We start from the raw sequence: 24,079 nt of genomic DNA, 5'->3' as shown, positions 1-24,079 counted from the left end.
TTGTCTCTTTAATTATATATGTGTATTTTTATTTTCTTAATATCTTTAATCTTTGATGTTGGAATATCAAAAGTCAATCAAATAAAATAATTCTAAAATCTTTCCCTCCACACTAATAAAGAAATACACATTAACACGGTCATTTTCTTTTCTCTTCTCCACTTTACACGCTCCTACCAGCTACCAGCTACCAATCTATCATCCTCTTCATCTTCTCTTCTTTTGACTGTAAGCACTTCTTCTTCTTTCTCATGTCATTATTTTTTATTTTATTATTTTTATATTTATTGTTATAATGTTAATTATTTTTCATCAATTAGGATTTTATTCTGTCAAAGATCTTCTTTTAAGTTTGATTTTTTTGTTTGTGTTGTGATATTACTTCTACTTTTCTGAACATAAAATTTTATCTTTTTTTCGTTAAAAGATTCTTACTTTATGCCATTGATATGATGAAAGCAAAAAAAAATCATGAGATAATGTTGTCTGTTAATTTTTGTTTAGGTATTACAATAAGCTTTAGAAATGGCTGAATATGTAACTCCAAGTAATCCATTGGCAAATTCTATTTCTTTAAATGGGGAAGAAATTAATCCGTCAGTACCAACAATGGCAACAACAGATACTGACATTGCACCAACACACACAACAACTATTACAAATCAACCAGTCACTGATGAAAATGGTAGTAATGAAACTATTGTTACAAAAAAAAGGAAGAAGACTTCACCAATTTGGGACGATTTTGATCAAGTTGAAAGTTCTGAAGGTACAAAAGCTATTTGCAAGTATTGCAAATCAGTGTTTTCTTACGCTGGAAAAGGAGCAAGTACTTCACATTTATGGAGGCATTCTAGTAGTTGCTTACAAAGGAGATTGCATGTTGTTGCACAAAAGAAGCAACCATTGATTCCATTTCAACCTTCCAATTCAAGTGTTAATCCCTTTGTGACACCAGGTGCAAGATATTCTCAAGAGAAGATGAGACAAATAATTGCTACAGCAATTATGATTCATGAGCATCCTTTCAGCATTGTTGAGGATGAAGTTTGGATGTGGGGCTTCCAATATGCCAATTCTGAATTTCATAAAATTTCTCGCAAAACTGCTCGAAGTGATTGCTTGGCAATATATGAGGCTGAAAAGAAACAACTGAAGGCTTTGTTACAAGGTGTTAGAAAGATAAGTTTGACAACTGACATGTGGAGATCAAGCCATCAAATTGTTGAATATATGGTTATCACAGGTCACTTTATTGATGCAGGATGGAATCTTCAAAAAAGGATTTTGAGTTTTGTTCAGGTACCTGCTCCTAGACGTGGCATTGATGTTGCGGATGCTATTTTCAAGTGTTTGAAGACTTGGGGAATTGAAAACAAAGTCTTCTCAGTATCTGTTGACAATGCTTCCTATAATGATTCATGTCTAAGGGCTCTTAAGGATACTATTTCAGATAACAACTCATTACCTGTTGGTGGTAGTTTGTTTCATGTTAGGTACTGTGCACACATTCTGAATTTGTTGGTACAAGATGGGCTAGGTAAAATTAAAGATATTATTCATAAAGTTCGTGAGAGTGTCAAGTATGTCAATTTTAATGATTCAAGATTTAAAACATTTGTTGAGATTGCTGAAAACAAGCGTTTGAAGGAGAAAAAACTCATCATTGATTGTCCCACAAGATGGAATTCTACTTACAACATGTTATCTGTGGCTTTGAAGTTTAAATCTGTGTTTCCTGTGTATAAGGAAAGAGAACCTCACTACAATTACGAACCATCATCAGAGGATTGGAGGAAAGTTGAGAAGATTTGCAAACTTTTAAAAGTTTTTAATCTTGCTACTCATGTCATTTCTGGTAGTGAGTATCCTACTGCAAACTTGTACCTTCCTGAAGTTTGGAGAGTGAAACAAGTAATTGATGATGCTATTGAAGATAGAGATTCCTTCATGAGAGAAATGGCAACCTCAATGAAAGAAAAGTTTGACAAATATTGGGGAGAATGCAATATGGTAATGTCTCTTGCTTGTGTTTTGGATCCTAGGTGCAAATTACATGTTATTAAATTCTGTTTTCCTTTAATTTACAAACCTGAACATGTGGCTGCTGAAAATGTTGAAAAAGTGAAGAATACATTGCAAGAAATGTATGATGAATATGCTGAAAAGTGTCATGATGAGACAATAATAAGTGGAGTTAACACTAATAGTCTAGTTGCTTCTTCTAACGTGGTTAGTTCTGAAATTAGTGGAATTGATGAAATGTTGAATATGGTTCGAGAAAAAGAAGCCATTCATCCAACAAAATCAGAATTAGAAGTTTATCTTGATGAGAGTGCTTACATTACTGAAGGCAATTCTAAGTCTTTTAGTGTTTTGGAGTGGTGGAAAAATAATAGCTTGAAATTCAAGGTTTTATCTAAAATGGCAGCGGACATACTAGCAATTCCTGTCTCAACCGTGGCTTCAGAGTCTTCATTTAGTGCTGGAGGAAGAGTTATTGATGAATATCGTTCTCGACTAAATCAAGAGTCCATTGAAGCTCTCATTTGTGGAGGAGATTGGCTTCGAAACAAGTATGGTTTGAAGAAAAAACCAAAGGTAAAAATCAACTTTCTAATATTTCTCTTTTTGACTAAGTATCTATGTTATAGAAAATATTTTCTCTTTTTAAATGTGAAAACATTGATATTGGTATGATGTGAGTAGTTAGAACAATAAAGTTGAATTTTCATGATATATGACTAAGTATTTGTTGCATTTATATTATTTAAAAATCTAATGATATGTGTATGTTTGCTTTTTTTTTCAAGGTGTTGGAACATGAAGATTAAATCACTTGCAAGCTTAGAGGGTTAATCGATTAATTGGCCAACATTTCCTTTACTGTATTTTGATTTAAATAGTTATTAGCTTTTATTTGATGTTATGTTTAGTTGGTTTGTTACAACTCTTGATATTGATGAACTCTTTTATTTTGATATGTTACATATTTTGGAAGTAGTCAAGTGGGAATATATTTATATATATTATCTTTTTTTAATTAATAGTAGTTATTTATTGATATTTTGTCTTTATTTTGTATCACTATTATTCATAAATTTATTATTTTATATTTTATAATTTTAAAAATTAAATTATATCTTAAATTTAATTATTATTAAAAAAAAAAAAAAACAGGCCTATTAACAGGCTTCAGGCCAAGCCAGATTTAACAACAGGCCAGGCTCAATACTCATTAAAAAGCCTATATCAGGCTACAGGCCAGGCTAAGGCCAATATACTCTATTACAGGCCTGGCCTGTTAAGACTAAAGCCTGGCCTGGCCTGGCCTGTTTCCACCCCTAAGTGCGATATACTTTACTTAATATAAACTAGAGTATATACACAAATAGATCTCTAAAAAATTTTGTGTCGGATACTTTAATTTCTAAAAAATTTTTATTACATTGAGAATCTTAAATTTAATAAACAAAAATTGCTACACATCTAACTATTTTTTCATCCAAATAAGTTTAACACCAACAAAAACTACTCTCATTTAAAGAGCGTCATTACACGTACTTTTTCTTCTTCTCATCCTCCCGCGCTTCTTCTTCTTCTTGTTCTCCCCTGCGCTTCTTCTTCTTCTTCTTCTTCTTCTTTCAAATACACGCATACGTCATCTTCTTCTTCTTTCAAATTCACGCATACCTTCTCCTCCTCCTCCTCCTCCTTCTTCTTCTTCGCGCACGCAGATTCTTCTTCTGCTTCTCCTCCTCCTTCTCTTCTTCTTCTTCTTCTCCTCTTTCGTTATCGTCATCACCAATAACACCAACATTTTTGCTAATAGATTATTTTTTCAATCGAATTGAATGGAATGCAATTGCTAAATTGAATTGAATTGAATGGACGCAGGTGTTCTGAATTGAATTGAATTGAATTGATAATCTCTAAATTGTAGACACAGTTGTTTTGAATTTGATTTTATATAATGGATAATGTTCCGTTCATTTAGTACTATACAATTGTTTCACCTTAATAACATGTTCGGTTCATTATGCAGAAAGCTATTTTGAATTTGATTTTATATAATGGATAATGTTCCATTCATTTAGTAGTATACAATTGTTTCACCTTAATAACATGTTCGGTTCATTATGAATTGAATTGAATTGATAATCTCTAAATTGTAGACACAGGTGTTTTGAATTTGATTTTATATAATGGATAATGTTCCGTTCATTTAGTACTATACAATTATTTCACCTTAATAACGTATTCGGTTCATTATACAGAGAGGTGTTTTGAATTTGATTTTATATAATGGATAATGTTCTATTCATTTAGTACTATACAATTGTTTCACCTTAATAACATGTTCGGTTCATTATGAATTGAATTGAATGGACGCAGGTGTTCTGAATTGAATTGAATTAATAATCTCTAAGAGGAGGAGAAGAAAGAGAAGGAGAAGAAGAAGGAAAGAAGAAAAACTTGCGTGTGCAAATTTGGAAGAAGAAGTCTGTGTGTGCTTCGTTGGAAGAAGAAGAAGGAGGAGGAGAAGAAGAACCTACACGAATTTGAAAGAAGAAGAAGAAATACGAGGAGGAGGAGAAGGAGAAGGAGAAGGAGAAAGAAACGGAGAAGGAGTGCGTGATTTGAAAAGTTGTTATAACAACTTGGATAAAAATTTTGCTTGAATGTAGAGCTTTGTTCTTAACAAAAATATTCTTATTTTTAGAAAGTTAAGAAGAGGTCTTAACATAATAAAATTTTGGGTTAAGTATTTTTTTTCGTCCTTGAAGTTTGGGGCAAAAATCAAATTCGTCCCCTATCTTTTTTTGTTATTAAAATCATCCTCAACGCTAAGAAACACTTTAAAATCATCCATCCTTTCATTAAACAAAATTTTCAGACACTTTTACCCTTTAGGTTGTTACCGGTAGTTGATGCCTTTAATGATTAAAAAATTAATTTTTTTTTATAATTGGTTGGAGAGGGTGGGATTAAATCAAAATCTCACCTCCAACCAAAATAATTGAGTGTTTGCTAGGTTTTAGAAGTTGCGGTGGAGCCATGGCTTCGGAGAGCTCAAGGTCGTCTCGTAGTCAATCGTCTGCACAGAAGAGGGAGCTTCTCTGTAGGTATGGTGAGAGACCCGTGCTACAAATTTCGAGAAGAACAACTTTGGACAGCGATTTTGGGACTGTGTCTACTATGAGGTACGTTTTTTTTAATTTTTGTTCTTGATGGATGGTAATATTTTGTTTCTGATGACTGACTATGGTGGGATCCTGTAGATTAAAGAAGAGGGTCAGTTCTTCCGTTGGGCAGACTCAGAAGCTGAAAGTGAAGATCCACAGGTTGGAAGGTTGAAGAGGAAAGTTGTAGCCCTAAAAGCAAAAGTGAGGGACATTGAGTGGAAGTTGAAGATTACTGCATTGTGGGGCATGGTTGGTTGGATTGGTTGTTTTTTTTTCTAGTTGCAGATTTGGTTGAATCAGAAGCAGGGGCTACCTTGTGTGATGCCTCTGAAATATGCTTGATGAAATCAGGGGAAAAAATAGGGCGTTTTTAGTTAGGATGTGTTTATGGTTTAATGAAATTGTACCTGCACCTGAATGAAATTGAGTTTTGTAATTTGAGTTGTATTGTGTTAATGAAAATCTGATGCTGTGACTGGACAGAGTCTGTGTTAATGAGTTTGGTTTTGTAGGTTGGTGATTAATTATGTGAGTGAATTTTTGTATCTGTAATTTGACAAGAAATCGGTAATGAAACTGGATCTGGGTAGCCTAAAATTGATATTGAAAAATTATGTAAACAAACTTGGTTACATGAACTAACATCAGAGAGCACCACAAGCACATATATTAAAACACAACTATGTCAAATTCATTAATAAGCATATCTAAATAACAACAAAAGATAGAACCTTCAGTCACCATCATATTCATTAGTTGACAGATGGACTCAGAGCAAAATATTGTCTAGTTAAAACGAAACAACAACAAAAGATGGAAACTTCAGTCACATACCTATAGCAACTCTATTGCTATCTAAAGAACAACAAGCATAAGTTCCAAGACAAAATACAGTCTCACAAACATAAGTTCCAGACAGAATAAAGTCTCACAAACATTGAGTGTACTCAACTCAGCACTACATTAATAACATAACAACATCTCAAATAATCACAAATTTTTAAAGTTTTCTCCAAGCTCTTGGTGGAAGTTTTGCCATGAGCCTCAACTTTCTTAGAGATACATGAAGTGCAATGTTGTGACTGAATGAGACAGTCCTGACTGATTAGCTTGAGTTGGATACAGCCTGCTCCTTGGGTATTGGTGGTTGTTGTGTGGAGCTTATGATGGGCTTCATCTTGGGCCTTCGGTGAAGAGTAGCTGCTGCTGGTGTGTTGGGCCTAGAAGATGATGGTGTGAGCTGGGACTTGGGCTGGGATGAGTTAGACCTTGTAGTGGGTGATATGGTGGTGGTTGATTGGGGCTGTGATGATGAATTTTGTTGTCTATTGGACCTCTTCCTCCCTCTAGTAGCAGATTGGACAGCAGGATGTGATGATGCCTTATCCCTGGTTGTGGGAGTTGCAGATGAACTCTTCCTCCCTCCCTTGATTTTCTTCACAGTAGGTTGCTTAGGTGGTTGGACCTGAAACACATAAAAAAATACTTTTAATGAACCATTCACATAAAACCCTAACATACATATTGTAACTACACTTACAAGGAGGGGTGGCTTCTTGCATCCTCCCTTCTTATGGCCTGATTCACCACAATTTGAGCACCTCTGAATCTTTCCCCTCCTAGACAAGTAAGAATGGCTTTTATCCTCAGCTTCATCAGGTCCTCTCTTCCTCTTCTTCACTAGCAATAATCAACATATGCATCCATATCAAGACCCTTAAAATTGATGCAGCTGATGGCATGTGTGCATGGAATGCCATTGAGCTGCCATTTCCTACAAGAACACTCATGAGAAGATAAATCAACAGCATATTTGTTTAACCCATTTACAACCTCATATGTCTGTGCAGCAGACTAATAAGGCCTCCACTCACCAGCTGACCTACCCCTCCTCTCTACCTTCTTCCTAATTCGAGGTAAAATTGTACCATTAAACTTTTGAGCTCTTTTTCTATTAACAACACATCTACTCATCAAATAAACCTTAATTTCTTCCAACATAATAATAATAGGCTTTTCTCTAAACTCTACTATTGCACCATTAAAGCTTTCAAACATATTGTTTACAAGAGTGTCGCATTTAGAATGAAAGTTAAACCTGGACATGCTCCAAAATCTAGGAGGAATGGCATTCAGATGCCTATGAGCCTCCACATTGATATTTTGAATGACTGCCATCTCTCTCTTCCACTCCTTCCAGTGTGTAGCCTTTGCACACCTCCACATCAATTGCTTTAAGTGTAGTCCAGGAAACTTTTTTCTGAAGTTGATATACAGATGGCAAACACAAAACCTGTGGTCTACACCAAGGATGACTTCGTCAAAAGCGGGCAGCAGACCCTATCAAAGGAGGTAAATAGTTGTGTTAGAACAATGTTATTAACCAGAATTCAATGATTTAATAAATAGAAGCTAACACAATACTTGTTTACCTTCTGCTGATCAGACATGAAGGTTGATCTACCAATTGTCTCAGCTCCAAAATCATCAATTAGCCGCTGGAGAAACCACTTCCAGGTGTCCTTAGTCTCTGACTCGACAATGGCATACGCGATTGGAAGCATTTGATCATTAGGGTCCCAACCTATCGCGGTCAACAGCTGCCCCCCCCCTTGAGGTGTCTTCAGAAAGCAGCCATCCAAACCAATAAACCTCCTATACTGCAGAAAGCTCTTTTTGCAAGAAGCTAGACACACGTATATTCTTTGAAATATGTAGAAGTTGTTCAACAAAGCATGTTGTTCCTCAATCTCGAAATCAGGGGACCTCTGTACCTTGAGCGTCACGGTTGATCCTGGATTAGCCCATACCAACTCCGAGTAGTAGTCAACGGTTTTCTTATACTACTTCTGGTAAGTTTCTTGTATCTCATCCAATGCAGCTTGTCTTGACCTAGCTGTCATTGACGTTGTCACAGTCAGATTCCACTTCTTTTGATCCTTGTTCACTAGTTCTTTTATCTTGACCTTTGGGTTATGTTCTACCTTCTTCTTAAAAGCTCTACTCAGCCACGCAGTATGCATTATCCCAACCTTATGTGACTGGCCACAAGTATGCTTAAGGTTCATAGACCTAAGCTGCCAAGTCTCTTCCTCACTCATCTTTGCAGTATATAACCAAAGGGACAACCCGGCTGACAAACAGTCCTCAATCTAACCAAGTCAAGCTTGGCATACCTGATCCCCCCTTCTTGTTTGCACTTCATATGCTGTGACAGTGTCTTTGAATTCCTCTCTTGAAGCATATACAGTTCCAACCTCCCATTTATAACTCGTCATCTCTTTAACATCTTTATGAATTGGATACCGAATAGCTTCATAGTTATCATCCTCATGTCTGTCCTCCTTGTTTGGACCACCACCAACTTCATAATCCAAATCCACCTCCTCACTATTGAAGCCTTCCTCATCACTAAAATCACCATTCACAACCCCTTTGCCCTTATCAACCCGATCACCATCCTTAGCACTTGTAAGTTTCTCAAACCCACTCTCATCATCATACTCCTCTTCACTATCTGTAAAATGAACATCATCAGCACTGTCAACCTCAAGATCAGACAGAATAAACTCCTTATCATCGATGTCATCATCACTGTTCAATTCAACTCGTGCATTTTCAGTCGCCACATCTGGGTTCAAGTTATCTCCTTCATTAACTTGTTCCACATTATCATTTTCCACCTGTTGACCTTGTTCAACGTCATAAACCACCAACTAATTCCTAGGATTTTCCTCTATTTTGCCTCCAATATCAATATACCCTACTTCAAGAAATTCTTCAGCATCCTCAACCTTATGCACCACAAACATCTCAACATGACTCCTTAGCTCCGTTATTCTACACATTTCAAGTGCATCTTTGTCAGCAGCAAATAACTTCAGATCCTTCTCTAACCATTCAGTTGTTGGATCCTTATACCACAAAGTTGATATATTTTCCTTTGTGTATCCAAATTGTCTTACCTCTGCATATGCCTCAAATACAGACCAGCAATCACTCTCAACATCTTCAATCAATATCTTTTGTCCCCCTATATACCGCAATGTCCCATTGTCATATCCAAATCGACCCCATGGTAGACACTCAAATTAAAGCTTCCCATCCCCTAAAACGAAAAACAAAAAATTTTAAATCAAACCCTAGCAGTTCTTGGAAACTAACGGAATCCATTACACATTATTACGTTCAAAATCCACAAAACCGAAACCAATGGTGCATACATACCTGATTCGAGAAGACAACAGCAGAATGACCTCCTTCCACACTCTTGCCAACGCAGTCCAAATGTAGTAACGATACTCCTCAAGTGACTTTGAACCTCTATTAGGGCATCATTGAAGGTGAAAGATCAGTTTTCAAGTGTGTAATGTAAATGAGACACTGAATCCAACCCGCGAGAATGAAACAAAGCGTTAAAGACTTCAGGGGTAAAAGTGTCCAAAAAATTTGTTGAACGCATGGGAGGATGATTTTAAAGTATTTCTCAATGTTGAGGATGATTTTAATAACAAAAAAAGGTCGAGGACAAATTTGATTTTCTCCAGACCTTAAGAATGAAAAAAGTACTTAACTCTATAATTTTTTAGAAAACGAAAACATTCCATATAAAAATTCTTAGGAACTTATGTAGTATATACTCTATAAAATATTTAAGAAAGAGTCATTGTTATTATATATATATATATATATAAAGTTCGATATATTAATATATTTTTTATAATCATTAAGTAAATAATTAAAAAAATTTAAGTATAAATCTTTGGATTAAATTTTAAAATAGTCCTTGAAATTTATACGTTATTTTAAATTGATAGTTAAAATTTTAATTGACATGAAATTTAAAATTTTGATTTTTGGCTCATCTAAATCTCTGAGTTAATCTCTGTTAACAGAAAGTGGAGTTAACACATTAAGTTATCATAATGTATTAATAGAAACAATTTAGTTTTTGTAACTTTGCAAATTAGACAAAGACAAAATAATATTCTATAATAATTAGTTAAATTACATTTCTTTCCACAATAAGATAATCATTCTCAGTTTCTCATACAAATTCTCAATTTCTTTCCTCCATGATGCCATTCAAACAACATGTTGCTAGTTGCTACTTACTACAGCAAAACGACATTTTATTCTTTTGTAGACTTTGGCAACTTAGCTTGCCAAATTCAATTCATTCACAAATATATTTGTTTGGTAACTCGGGGTTCTGGACGGGTTGGAGGGGTGCTCCAGGTGAGGAGGTGGGGACCAGCCTGGGTCTGAGCCTGTGTGCGAGATGCGTGAGCCGATGATCTTCCGAGCTCTTTATGAAGTATTGGGGGAGCCACCTGCAAGGACACTCCGACGCTCAAGTCAGAAAGTATGCAGGTAGCTATGAGAGTAAGGGTGGTAGTGACGTACCTTGGAGGAGGGGTAGGACCCTTCCCATATATACCCTATCAGTAGGGTGGGCCCCACATGAGAGGTCTTCTTCTAGGAAGCTTTCTTTCCCAGCTGTCATGCGGTTGGCAGCGGGGGTGCAGGTGTCCGGGTCGCCGTCCGGACGGGTTATGCCCGTGCGGGTCGGGTTACTCGTGGGCCGGATCGGCTAGTAAACTAGCTGCTCTGGGATGTAACAGTGCCCCTAACGCGCCGACTATGGCCGTGAGTGCCGTTGTTGGCGCGTTCTGCTCTCTTTTTCGCGTGTCGTCGCTTCGTCGGTCGCTCGTGGTCAGGACGCGCCTTTTACATGCGTGAAGGCTTGGTCGCATCAGGAAAGCACTACTTGTCGCCTTGTTCCTCGCGCATGCCATTAAGTGCATTTATTGCTTATTTGAAAGCAATGGGAGAAAAGTCTATTTTGCCCCTGACTTTTGCGCTTCTCCAGAGCGATTATTCTTTCATTTCTCCTCCTTCCCTTTCTTTTCCACTCATTTCCATTGCTTACAAACTACCTCTGCACTGCATTCTCTATTCCCTCTTGCGTTTCCTGAATTTGCTTGCATTGGCCTACTACCTACGATCGTCTTTCTTCCTACCTTCGTACTTCTTCCTTGCAAACTACTTTCCTGGTAAGTATATTTTTCTTCTGCCGGACGTTTTTGTTTTCAGTCTTTTTTCCAGATTAGGTACTTGTCATTGCTCCTGCTTATTGTCCGTTGAGTAGTGTTTAGATCTGTGTGTCTTTAGGCTGTCATTAGCTAGATTTTTAGGGGGGGTTACCATCTGCGTTCCTGGTAATTTAGGCTTCATTTTGGCAGTAGATAAGCTTTGGTTTAACTGCGAATAGGTAGATTGTAGATTCTGGTATTAGTGCCGATCTCCCGACCTCCTAGACTGACTTTGAGTGGTGCCCCCACTGTAGCTATGGCCCAGCGTCCTGTCATGAGGGTTCTCGGCACGAGGGTGCAGTCGTACGACTGGTATGCTTGGGTGACTTCAGATGTGAAGGAATCTCCCAACCAAATGACCTTAGAGGAATTTGATGAGTTTCGGCAAGCCGACTACCTCTGCAGAGGGGGTGATGAGGAAGCCAATTACCAGGTTTTTGTCCCCGCCGCTAACGAACAGATATTCCAACTGAATTTACACTCTCCCCGGGTCCCTGATTGGATCTGGTTTTATAAGGCGATGTTCACCCAGCTGGGGGTTCGCATCCCCTTTTCTTCTTTTCAAATGGCGCTACTCAACCGATGTGATGTGGCGCCATCTCAGCTACATCCGAACAGCTGGGCTTCCATCCGTTGTTTCGAGATGGTATGCGAGTACCTAGAGTTGCCGGCCTCCGTCGAGGTGTTTCTCTTCCTTTTTACCCTGACGAATCCTTCAAAAGAAGGGAAGGCCAAAAAGGGCTTTATGTCTTTTCGGTCTGCCCAAGGTCGGAGGATCTTTGGCCTATTTGAGGATTCGTACCATGGTTTCAAGGATAGATACTTTAAGGTCCGTCCGGCTGAAGGTCGACATCCTTTTTGGTTGACATTGGAGGGAGAACACCGCATCCCGACCTATTGGAGTTTCAGGGCAGGAGCCAATGCCTTTACCAAGGTCACATACAAGGGGTTGTCTCCTGAGAACAAGAGGGTTGCCAACGTGTTGTTGGCCGTTTTTGGGAGGAATCACGTTAATCCCCATTTCCTTATAGGTGATCGGGACATGGCAAGGAATTATATATGTCAGTAGTTGTTTAGTGGTGCACCCATTCTTGTTATTGCCCTTGTTTATTCAACCGTTTTGATGACTAACTAGCTTCCATGTTTTGTTTTCAGTATCGATGGCTGGTGAGCAAGTCGGGCTTGATGCCTTTTTTCAATACATTTCTTGCTGGCGATAGCGATGACGACTCTGCTACCCAGAACTAGGAGGTGCCTCCCGACAATGCCGTCGAGGCCGAAGTTCAATCCCAACCCATCCAGGGCGAGGTGATCGGGTCTAACGGTGGTCTGGGTCCTCAACCAGAGGTCGAGGCGGAGGATGAAGAGGTAATTGTCGTTAACAACCTGAGGAAGAGGAAACCGTCTTCTAGCCCCGAGGGGGTTCTTACGGTGATGGAGAAGAACTTCGATGCCGGAAACTTTATTGATTCCCAACTGCTCCCCGGCACGGAGGACTTCTTCCACGAGGGGGATCTCTCTTCGCAAGCCAGGTGGATGTACTGTACCCTACTCCGGGGTGCCGCCATAGCGAGGAAAGCGGAATCTACCTTGGCCGGGACGCGGTCATTGGAGAACAGGCTCGAGTCCTCTGTCCAAGCTAATAATAAATACAAGGTTAAAGTTTAGTCATTTCGGGAGCAGCTAGCTAATGCGGAGGAGAAGGTCAGGACTTCCGATGCTGCCGTGGCGTGACTTACCGAGCGGGAGCTCACCTTGGAGGGTCACCTCAACGCTGCTCAAGGTCGGGTGAAGGAGCTCGAGAAAGAGTGCGATGAGGCTCTTGCGTCGACAACCGCAGGCAAGAACGAAGCAGCTGATTTAAAAAAGAAGTACAAAGAGACCGTGAAGCAAGGCAAGAATGCCATCTTGATAACTGAGGAGGCCCTCATGGCTCAAGTGAAGCTGCTGGCTCCCGACTTTGACACCTCGGCCGTTGGCGTTTTCAAGACCATCAAGGATGACAAAATTGTTGATATGCCGAAGAAGTGATGCGGTCTTGCTTTTGTACTTTGGTTTTTTGTAATATGTAGATATTTGAATCCTTTATTTTGGTAACTTGATTGCCGTTTTGGCGTATGTGTAACAAATTGCTCGTTCACCATTTTATGGGTAAATGCTTTGTTCGCTGTTTCTTACTGTTTTACTGGTATTTAGCTATTTGCTTATACTTGCTTACCTTTTCGTTGGTAGTTATCGAAGCCGAATTGTGGCTTTTAGCAATTTGATAACCGTTTATTGCGGCATTTGTTGTCTTAGTGGTTCCCGAGGTGATTGGTGCGGAGTTTATAACCCACAAACTAACTGGCAAGTGCACCGGGTCATACCAAGTAATACCTCAGGTAAGTGAGGGTTGATCCCACGAGGATTGATGGACTAAGCAATGATGGTTGATTAATTTACTTAGTTAGGCAAGCAGAAAATAGTTTTGAGAGTTCAATAGCATTAAACAGTAGATTCAAAATATCAGAAGACAGGCAGATAAATAAGTTGGGAATAAAATATGGAGAAGGCAGTTAAGGCTTCAGAGTTATCTATTTTCCGAATTGACTTTTCTTATTAATTTATTTTAATCATGCAAGATTTAATTCATGGCAAACTATATGTGACTAGACCCTAATTCCTTAGACCTTTCTAGTCTCCTCTAACTTTCATCAATCGCCAATTCCTTGGTCAATTAATTCCAATTAGGGGGTGAAGTTTAATTCTAGTTATTATGCCACAAAAATCCTAATTACCCAAATATAAGAGGATTATATGTCACGTATCCCGTTAAGTCCAGATAATTAAAATTTAGGAGAAATTGTTTTCAAGCTGTTGTTCAAGTAAAGAGCTTTTCCAAGTTATACAAGAACTCAATTAGAACATGGGTCATACTTCCGTTCCACCCAAATTCATAAGATAAAGGACGAAAACAATTCTTGAAATAGAAATCAATACATGAATTAAAATAGAAAAATAATAGTATCAATTCGTACAATAGACAGAGCTCCTAACCTTAACAGTGGAGGTTTAGTTGCTCATGAAAAAGAGTGAAAACTAGGATTCTGGTAAACTGTAAATTGGGCTGAGGTGGAATGAAAAGTGGAATGGAATACCCCCCAAGAAGAGAAGTTTCTTTTCTCTTTTATATCTAATCCTAATTTAAATTTAAAAAAATATATTCTCTAAAACTAAAATAATATCTTTTCCTAATACAAAAATAAAGTTTAAATCAGAATTAATTAATATAATCAGCGTTTTCTGCATTTTCTGCACGTGGCGCATGTCATGCGTATGCGTCAGGTACGCGCACGCGTCGCTGTGCAAATCTCCAAATCACGCGCATGCGTCACCCTTGCTGGCCATCTCCTTTAATTCTTGTGCTCCTTCCATTTGTGCAAGCTTCCTCTCCATCCTCTAAGCTATTCCTGCCCTATATAGCCTTCTTCTCTTTTTCTGCGGAAGCTCCACCAAATCCAACCAAATGCTACCTAAAATAAACAAAATTGCACACAAGTCAAAGTAACATCCATAGTGGCTAAAAGATAATTAATTCTTGATTAAACTCAACAAATTGAACGCAAATTCACTAGGAAAATATAGGAAAGATGCTTACGCATCACAACACCAAACTTGAATTGTTGCTTGTCCTCAAGCAACCAAAACTAATACAAAATTAAGATGTGAATTTGCATGAGAATGAGAGTTCGATTAAGCTCATGTCTCTTTTTATAGTGGGGTTTACAACTGCAATCTTGAATAGTTTGGGCATCTCACTCTCCTTTGAATTAGAAGGATGTCATTGTCATTTGGAATTAGAATCCGGATAATATTATGAATCCTTCGATCTTTTGTAACTCAATTTAACCATTGAACACAACAATTTTTCTTTGATTCTCTTTTCTTTGGTGCTTTGCACCTTGAGCCTAGCCGTGACTTTAAATGTTTTGTCTCAAGCTTCACTTGACACAGAAACACCACAAGCACTTAACTGGGAAAATTTTTTGAAATTTTGATTTTTCTTTCAGCTACTCCAAGACAGTGGTGCTCAAAGCCTTTGGCATACTCTGCTAGTTGCAATTGATCTCGACTCTAAATGTTTTGTCTCAAGGATTACTTGACACAAGAACACCACAAGCATATGACTAGGGAAACAACTCTTTGAGATCTTAATCATGTCTGACCTCCCTAGTCCTTGATGCTCAGAGCCTTGGACCTTGCTTTTGTATCTTCTTTTTTTTTTGCTGTTTCTTTTGCTTCAAGGATTAAATTTTTGTTTATTTCAGAGAATTCATAATAATTCTCTAAATCCCTATTCCTTGTACATCAACATTCTTTGATTCAAATTTAAATATGCACTGTTCATGTCATGTATTCAGAGTCACAGAAAATACCACCACATTTGAATAAATGAGACTCCTCTAAAAATTAAACTCAATTTCTTATGCACTACATCTTTTCTTCTTTCTTTTTGATTTCAAGCTCAGTGGGCAATACATGAGGCACCTTTCAGCATTAAAGCAAATAACAGAAAATTTCAAGATAGTAGAACTAAACTAAAACCTAGGAATTTATCTAATAAAGGATCATGCAATAAACGAGACAAAATAGCAGAAAACCGGAACCTAAGATAGTAAGAGCGGGAAGGAATATTGTAACGACCCAATTTTCAGTATGTCTAGATCATATCGGAAACTGAATGCTACCAATTTGTCTTCCTAATTATTATCTATTATTTATCATATGAGCCTGATTCGTTGTTAAAAGTGTAGTTAATTTCTGAGGTATATATTTTTTTTAAAACGTTTGGATTAATAGACGGAATCATTCATAATCAACTCACAACTGATAACAGATAAAATAGTTATAAGCAACCACATATAAATACATCACAAGTAGCTAGCAACATTCAGTGATCCAGCCTTTATTAGAGTATAGACCTTTAGTTAGAACACCCCTAGATATAGCTAGATAATAACTATATACATATACATACATACAACATCCCAGGTCCTGACCTGTTCAAGAGGTCCCTAAGCTGGCACCTAGGCTAGCCTAGACTCTATACTCACCTAGTCCCTCTAAACTTCTAAAGCGAGGGAAAATACGTTCTAAGCCTTCAAAACTCAAGTCAGGTGGAACGTCATCAAAAGGTAGAACATAATCTGCTACTCCTCTGCACGATCAGATATTGCCATAGGACGTCTCTCTGGTACCTCATCAAGTAGCCACACAGCAAGAGTCTCGTACACAGGATTTAGGTTAAAGTTCACGTACAAACGGGGTGTAGACATTGGCTGGTCTCACAGTATATACATATAAACAGAGAACGATATTCACCCTAGACTCAGAAGACTATCTAGAACGGAATCGTCTTTGCAGAACCATCATCAACGAACTACGGTAAGGTGCTCTCACTTCCATCTGAAGGGGGAAAGGAGAGAGAAGGGGTAAGAACTGGGGAGTTCTTAGTAGGGTCGGGGTTATTAGTTACGTTCATTAATTCTATGTTGTTTAGCAGATTATTAGCAGAATACAGAGAAGCAGTAAATAGAAAACACAGATAAGTAGAGAAGATAGAGAAAATAGATAGCAGAACACAAACAGAAGAATACAAGAAAATAACACAAACACAAAGAATAGAATACACACAAAGAAAATATACATTCATACAACGAATATAATGGAAGAAATGCACAACCAAGTATGATGCATGTCTAGCCTTAATGCAGGTAATGAGCTCATTTGCCGGTTTCTACCCGCTCCCGACGTAACCCGAAGCAGCTGAAACGGGTATGGCTTTCCTGTTGGCTATACCCCTGTGTACAGGAAATAACCCCTCTGCCACCACAGGGTCCACTGCACGTAGGAAATAACACATCTGCCATTGCAGGGATGTATGCCGACACACCTTCTGTATACAAGAAATAACCCCTCTGCCACTACAGAAATGAAATAGGTGGTCGCGGTACTTCTGTAGCAGGAAATAACCCCTCTGCCTTACAGAAATAAAGTGTGGATCTGTACCGTAGGAAAGCATTCTCAGTGGTCGCACCACCATCTATCTGACTGCTTTAATGCAGCAGATGAACAAACAAATAACTCTGGAGTTGCCTTAATGCAACAAATAAACAAACAAGCATCTCTTGGGTTGCTTCAAGCAACAAATGACCCTTCAACAGGTCCTCTGCTTTTTATCATACTACTCTTTTCTCTTTGTTTCTTTACTCTGCTCTGATTACTCTCTTTTCTGTATCTCTTTACTTTTATCTGATTACTCTACTTAACGTATGTATTTAAAGCTTATGCAAATTTCGGTATGAATAGTTAGCCTGCCCCAAGTATAGGTTCATTAAGTCTATACTGAAACAGTTTAACTTTTTATATAATACCTAACCCTAGTCGCAACTCAAGGACTAACTATGTTGCCCTAGTTCGTTCACTAATCTCTGTCTATTTTTCTGTCATTAAAATTTTACAGACTTTTTCTTTGGTTTTTATCTTTTCTTTAACTTTTTATATTTTCTTTATCTTTGCCTCACTAATATGTTCTTACCTCTCCCTAAGTGTTTTATGAAGGTAATTATGAGATTCTGCACTTAAAGTTGTCTTTCTAAAACTTTTACAGAAAACTGCCTTTTTCGTATTATTTTTATTAAAATATTATTTTTAATTAAATATTTTATTATTATTTATTATTTTATTAATATATTTTCGAAAATTACCTTCCTTTAACCTTTTACTTTATAAATTCACTTTTTACCACCCGTAACTTTTAATGTTTCTACTTTAACCACCCTAACTTTCAGAAATTACAAAATAACCCCTCAAACACCAAAATATTTACTTCCTTGACCTTTCTAAGATCTAAAAGGTGTTCTTCAATGTTCTTCATCACACTCAAAGTGTTCTTCGTGTTCTTCATAAATTCTTCAGATTCTTTCTCTGTTTTTACCCGTTTTTCAGTCTTTTCAGCAACCGATTTTTACCAAAATTCAAAATAAATTTCCAGCCACTAAAACCCCATCTTTTTCACATGATTTCAACACAAATTGAACCTCAATTTAAGCTCTAGAGTTTCATTTTCTAGTTGCCCCAAGAACACACATTCATAGCTTGAATTTCATCAAATCTCATCAAATTTTCACCAAAATTTCAACAAGAATTACTCATACAAACAATCAATTTCAAGCACATCCAAACCATATCATAATCACACAACTCAAACACAATCAATCAAGATTAAATTCGTCAAACCCTACTTTGATTTGCTGCTCCAAATCCGGTTACTCTTTGAAGTGTTCTTAAAGCACTTTTTCCTCCTAAAACACATCAAGAACAACTTTAAAACTCTAAACCATCAAATAAACGAACTTCAGCATCATATTAGGAAGGTTATCCTCACCTTAAACATGCAGGAAATCAAAGATCTTTGGCCCACAAGTCAAGCTAAGCAAGAGATCTAAGGAAGAACATCAAGAAAACACTTGTTTAAGCATGTTTCCTTGAAAACCGAATTAAAGAGGGAGGGAGACAGCCATCTCACCTTATTTCCATCCTTGATAAGTTACATGGTTATGTAGAGAAAGAAGAGAGAATCATTTTGGTGAAATCGGAGTTTTGATTTGAGTTTTAGTTCAGAAGAAATCAAGCTCTGAAGATTAAGTGTTCATGAAAGTTTCTCTCTTTTCTCTCTTATTATTTTCGGCCAAAATGATGAAATGAGACAGCCTTGGAGGTCTTGGGGATGTAAGGTGAGTTGTGATTGGTTGGCTTGGAGGTGGATTAAAATAATATTAAAATATCTCTGGTGTACAACTACTAAAACTAGATGTATCGGAACACTCGTAAAAATATCTCTAAAAATTATTTTCTGAGCTACTAGCATAAATGACACTAGTAACATATTTATTGTGAGAATAAAACATGTATGATGAGGCCTTAGCATTGCTAAAGTCATCAGAGAGTGCTGGTGCTAAGCTGCACCAGTAAACTGTGAACCCGGTTAAACCAATTTTCTGTTTTTAACTAAAACAGACCAGGTAACCTTATAATATCATTCAAGCATTTTCTAATACTAATATAATGATAATATTATACTATTATCTCTGTTCTCTCATGAATCGAGTTCGGTTCGTCAAATAGAGACTATTTACGAAAATCAGAATCAAAACTGCCAACCGATACGGTTCAAAAACTAGGTTCTTCGCGATTGCATTATCGAGCTTGCCTCAGAAGAGGTTCTAGCTTAAGGATGACATAATGACAATGAGGATTGAGATTCTTGATGATATATCAGAGGTGTTCCCTTTACTGATCTTCCGGAGAAATCCGTACTTTCAGAAAAGATCTCATGTACTCGAAAATCAGGGTTGTTACAATATAGAATGAAAGGAATTCAACAACCTCAGTTATCCTAGTGGCCATTTTATTCTTCAGGCTGTGCTCCTCCGTGAAGATGATTCGCCTCCCTTTTGTCCCATAAAAATAAACAGAAAAACCATCAGTGAAGCGGCCAACACCAAACTTAAAGGTTTGTTTGTCCTCAAGTAAAGAAGAACGGAAAACAGAGAGGGACATAGAAAAACATAAATAAAATAGTATGATGAAAGAAGAATAAAAGGATAAAAGAATAAGAGAGAATTAGGATATGGGAGGTGGATGATTTGAAATAAGGCGCTGAGGTGGTTTAATTGGGTATCGCATGCGACACGTACGTGTAAGGCACGCGTACGCGTGGATCGCGCGAATTTCAAGCATCGCGTACGCGTCTGGGATGCGTACGCATGATGTTGGATGTGCGAATGGCGCGAGGGCAGCCCTGCGCACGCACAACTTTCTGTTCATATACGCACGAGAGCCAAAATTGCACATGACACGTGCGTGTCAGGGACGCGTACGCATGGATGGCCAGGATGGAAACACGACGTGCATGCGTCAAGGACGCGTATGAATGATGGGGCTTGTGCGCCCAGCACAGTTCCAGCCCTACACCATCATAACTCTCTGGCCAAACACCTTTTACGCCGATTTTACATGGTCACGCGTGCGCGTCAAGGACGCATCCGCATGGAGTGCCGAAAACCAGAGTGACGCGTACGCGTCTGGTACGCGTACGCGTGGGTGAGATGATGCGCGAGACATAGGTCCTGCACAACTCCAACGCAACTTTCGACATTTCTTCTTCGTCTCTTCTTCTCTCTCTTCTTTTTTTAAAGTGTTCGGTTCCTGTTCTAAAATAGCTGCATGATCAGAACACACGTAAAATGAAAGAAAGCAGTAAAAAATCAAATAAATAAGAAAATCACTACTACGAAAAATAACTAAGGATATGAAATTATCGGGTTGCCTTCCAACAAGCGCTTCTTTAACGTCACTAGCTTGACGGTCAGTTCTGCTAATTCAGCAGATGAGCGGACCTCTAGCGATCGATCTCGCCTCCAAGATAGTGCTTCAACCTCTGGCCATTCACTGTAAATCTCCTGTCAGAATTCTCTTCTTGTATTTCCACATGACCATATGGTGAAGCTCTGGTAACCACAAACGATCTTGACTACCGGGATTTCAGCTTCCCGGAAAAGAGTTTGAGCCTTGAATTATACAGAAGCACTCTCTGTCCTGGCTCAAAGACTCTAATGGCAATCTTCTTGTCATGCAATAACTTGGTTCTCTCCTTATAGAGCTTGGCATTCTCATAGGCTGAATATCTGAATTCATCAAGCTCATTCAACTGAAGCATTCGCTTAATTCCTACAGCTTCTGAATCAAGATTCAGATACCTGATTGCCCAGTAAGCTTTATGCTCCGGCTCGACTGACAAGTGACAGGCTTTGTCATAGACCAACTGATAAGGAGACATGCCAATAGGAGTCTTGTAAGCTGTCCGGTATGCCCAGAGAGCATCATCAAGCTTCCTAGACCAGTCCTTTCTTGAAACACTGACGGTCTTCTCTAGAATCCTCTTAAGTTCCCTGTTGAAAACTTCAACCTGTCTACTTGTCTGAGGGTGATAGGGGGTTGCCACTTTATGATAGACTCTATATCTCTACAGAAGAGAGTCCAGCTGTCTGTTACAAAAGTGACTTCCTCCATCACTAATGAGTGTCCTTGGAACACCAAACCGGCTAAAGATATATCTCTAAAGAAAACTCATTACCACCTTGGCATCATTGGTGAGTAGAGCCACAACTTCCACCCACTTGGACACATAATCAACTGCCACTAGGATATAGTTATTTGAATGTGAGGGTGGGAAAGGTCCCATGAAATCAATACCCCACACATCAAACAACTCAACCTCAAGAATCCCCTGATGTGTCATTTCATGGTTGGCAGGGAGATTTGTGGCTTTTTCACACCTGTCACAGTGCTTCACAAATGCTCTTGAGTCCCTGAAGAGAGTCGGCCAATAGAACCCGCTCTGAAGGACCTTTGTAGCTGTCCTCTCACCACCAAAGTGACCTCCATAATCAGAACCATGATAGTGCCAAAGAATCTGCTGCTTTTCCTCATCCGGGATACATCTCGGATTATACCATCTGAGCACCTTTTGAAAAGGTATGGTTCCTCCCAAATGTAGTACTTGGCATTAGTCAATAGCTTTTTTACTTGTTGCCTACTGTACTCCCTTGGAATAAAATTCATGGCCTTATAATTTGCAATGTTTGAAAACCATGGAGCCTGCTGAATAAGGAACAATTGCTCATCCAAAAACGTCTCAGTCACAACTGTGGGTGGTTGTACTCCTGCTTCAGGCTCAATTCTTGAGAGATGGTCAGCTACTTGATTTTCTGACCCTTTTCTGTCTTTTATCTCAATATCAAACTCCTGAAGGAGCAACACCCATCTGATTAATCTTGGTTTAGAATCCTGTTTGGTTAGAAGGTACTTCAAAGCAGCATGATTAGTATAAACAATAACCTTAGAACCAATTAAATAGGACCTAAACTTATCAACAGCATACACAATAGCTAATAATTCTTTTTCTGTAGTTGTGTAATTCTTTTGGACATCATTTAACACACGGCTAGCATAGTAAATTACATGTATAAGCTTCCCATGCCTCTGTCCTAAAATAGCTCCTATAGCAAAATCACTAGTATCACACATCAACTCGAATGGTAAATCCCAGTCAGGGGGAGCTATAATGGGAGCAGAGGTAAGGTTTGCTTTCAGAGTTTCAAAAGCATGCAGGCAATCAGAATCAAAGACAAAAGGAACATCAGTAACCAACAGGTTGCTTAATGGTTTAGCAATTTTAGAAAAATCCTTTATAAATCTTCTATAAAATCCTGCATGGCCCAAGAAACTCCTGACTGCCTTAACATTAGCTGGTGGTGGTAATTTTTCAATTACCTCCACCTTTGCTCTATCAACCTCAATCCCCTTACTTGAAATCCGGTGTCCAAGAACAATACCTTCTGTAACCATAAAATGATATTTTTCCCAATTTAAAACAAGGTTTGATTCTTGATACCGTTTCAAGACAAGAGATAAATGCTTAAGGTAGGATTCAAAAGAATTACCACAAATAGAAAAATCATCCATAAATTCCTCAATAAACTTTTCAACCATATCAGAAAAAATTGAAAGCATACACCTCTGAAAAGTTGCTGGAGCATTGCAAAGTCCAAATGGCATTCTCCTGTAAGCAAATACTCCAAAGGGGCATGTGAATGCTATCTTCTCTTGATCTTGAGGGTCCACTACAATTTGATTATACCCAGAATATCCATCTAGAAAGCAATAAAAAGCATGACCAGCTAACCTCTCAAGCATCTGATCAATGAAAGGCAGGGGGAAGTGATCCTTTCTTGTAGCAGTGTTGAGCCTCCTGTAGTCTATACACATTCTCCATCCTGTGACTATCCTTGTAGGAATAAGCTCATTCTTTTCGTTCTTGATCATTGTCATCCCTCCTTTCTTGGAAACTACCTGCACAGGACTTATCCAAGGACTGTCAGAAATAGGGTAATTAATACCTGCTTCCCATAATTTCATTACCTCTTTTTGGACCACCTCTTTCATGGTTGGATTGAGTCTCCTTTGTGGTTGCACAACTGGTTTAGCATCATCTTCAAGGAGGATCTTGTGCATACACTTGGTTGGACTAATCCCCTTCAAGTCACTAATGGTCCACCCAAGAGTTGTTTTATGGCTCCTGAGCACTGAAATAAGCACCTCTTCCTCTTCAGACTTCAAGGAAGAGCTAATAATCACTTGATAGGAATCATTTTCACCCAAGAACACATATTTCAGAGGAGGTAACGATTTGAGCTCAATCTTGAGGGCTTCCTCCTCTGCTTTAGGCATGTGAACCATAGCCTTCTGGGGTGGTGAATCATCAACTTCAACTAATTCATACTCAGAAATAGGATCCAGAATGTCATCAAGCACCTCAACTTTCAGTACCTCTTGAACAAGTGGTTCAATAACATCTATTTTCATACACCCTTCAGAATCATTAGGGTGCTTGAGAGCTTCAAAAACATTAAGGACCACCTATTTTTCATTGACCCTCAGGGTTAATTCACCCTTTTGCACATCAATCAGAGCTCTACCTGTAGCTAAAAAGGGTCTACCAAGTATAATAGAGGATTTTACCTTCTCTTCCATATTTAATATAACAAAATCAACAGGAAAAATAAATGGTCCTACTTTCACAAGTAAATCCTCAACAACACCCACCGGTAATTTAATAGAAAGATCTGCAAGTTGAAGAGAAATACGAGTGGGTTTTACCTCCTCAATTTGAAGCTTTTTCATTACTGAAAGTGG

General features: G+C 38.3%; 1 protein-coding gene across 1 annotated transcript; it reads left to right on the top strand.

The window, feature by feature from the left end:
- Positions 1-525: 525 nt before the first annotated feature.
- Positions 526-5,710, top strand: LOC112757521 (zinc finger BED domain-containing protein RICESLEEPER 2-like). Its single transcript, XM_072220680.1, has 4 exons — positions 526-2,576; positions 3,181-3,334; positions 5,283-5,435; positions 5,699-5,710. The coding sequence occupies exons 1-4, from the start codon at positions 526-528 to the stop codon at positions 5,708-5,710; spliced, it is 2,370 nt and encodes a 789-aa protein (XP_072076781.1).
- The last annotated feature ends 18,369 nt before the right edge of the window (positions 5,711-24,079 follow it).

The sequence above is a fragment of the Arachis hypogaea genome, chromosome 16 (assembly GCF_003086295.3).
Source record: "Arachis hypogaea cultivar Tifrunner chromosome 16, arahy.Tifrunner.gnm2.J5K5, whole genome shotgun sequence".
Lineage (NCBI taxonomy): Eukaryota > Viridiplantae > Streptophyta > Magnoliopsida > Fabales > Fabaceae > Arachis > Arachis hypogaea.
The sequence above is the reverse complement of the archived record's forward strand: the minus strand, read 5'-3'. Positions and strand labels throughout refer to the sequence as shown.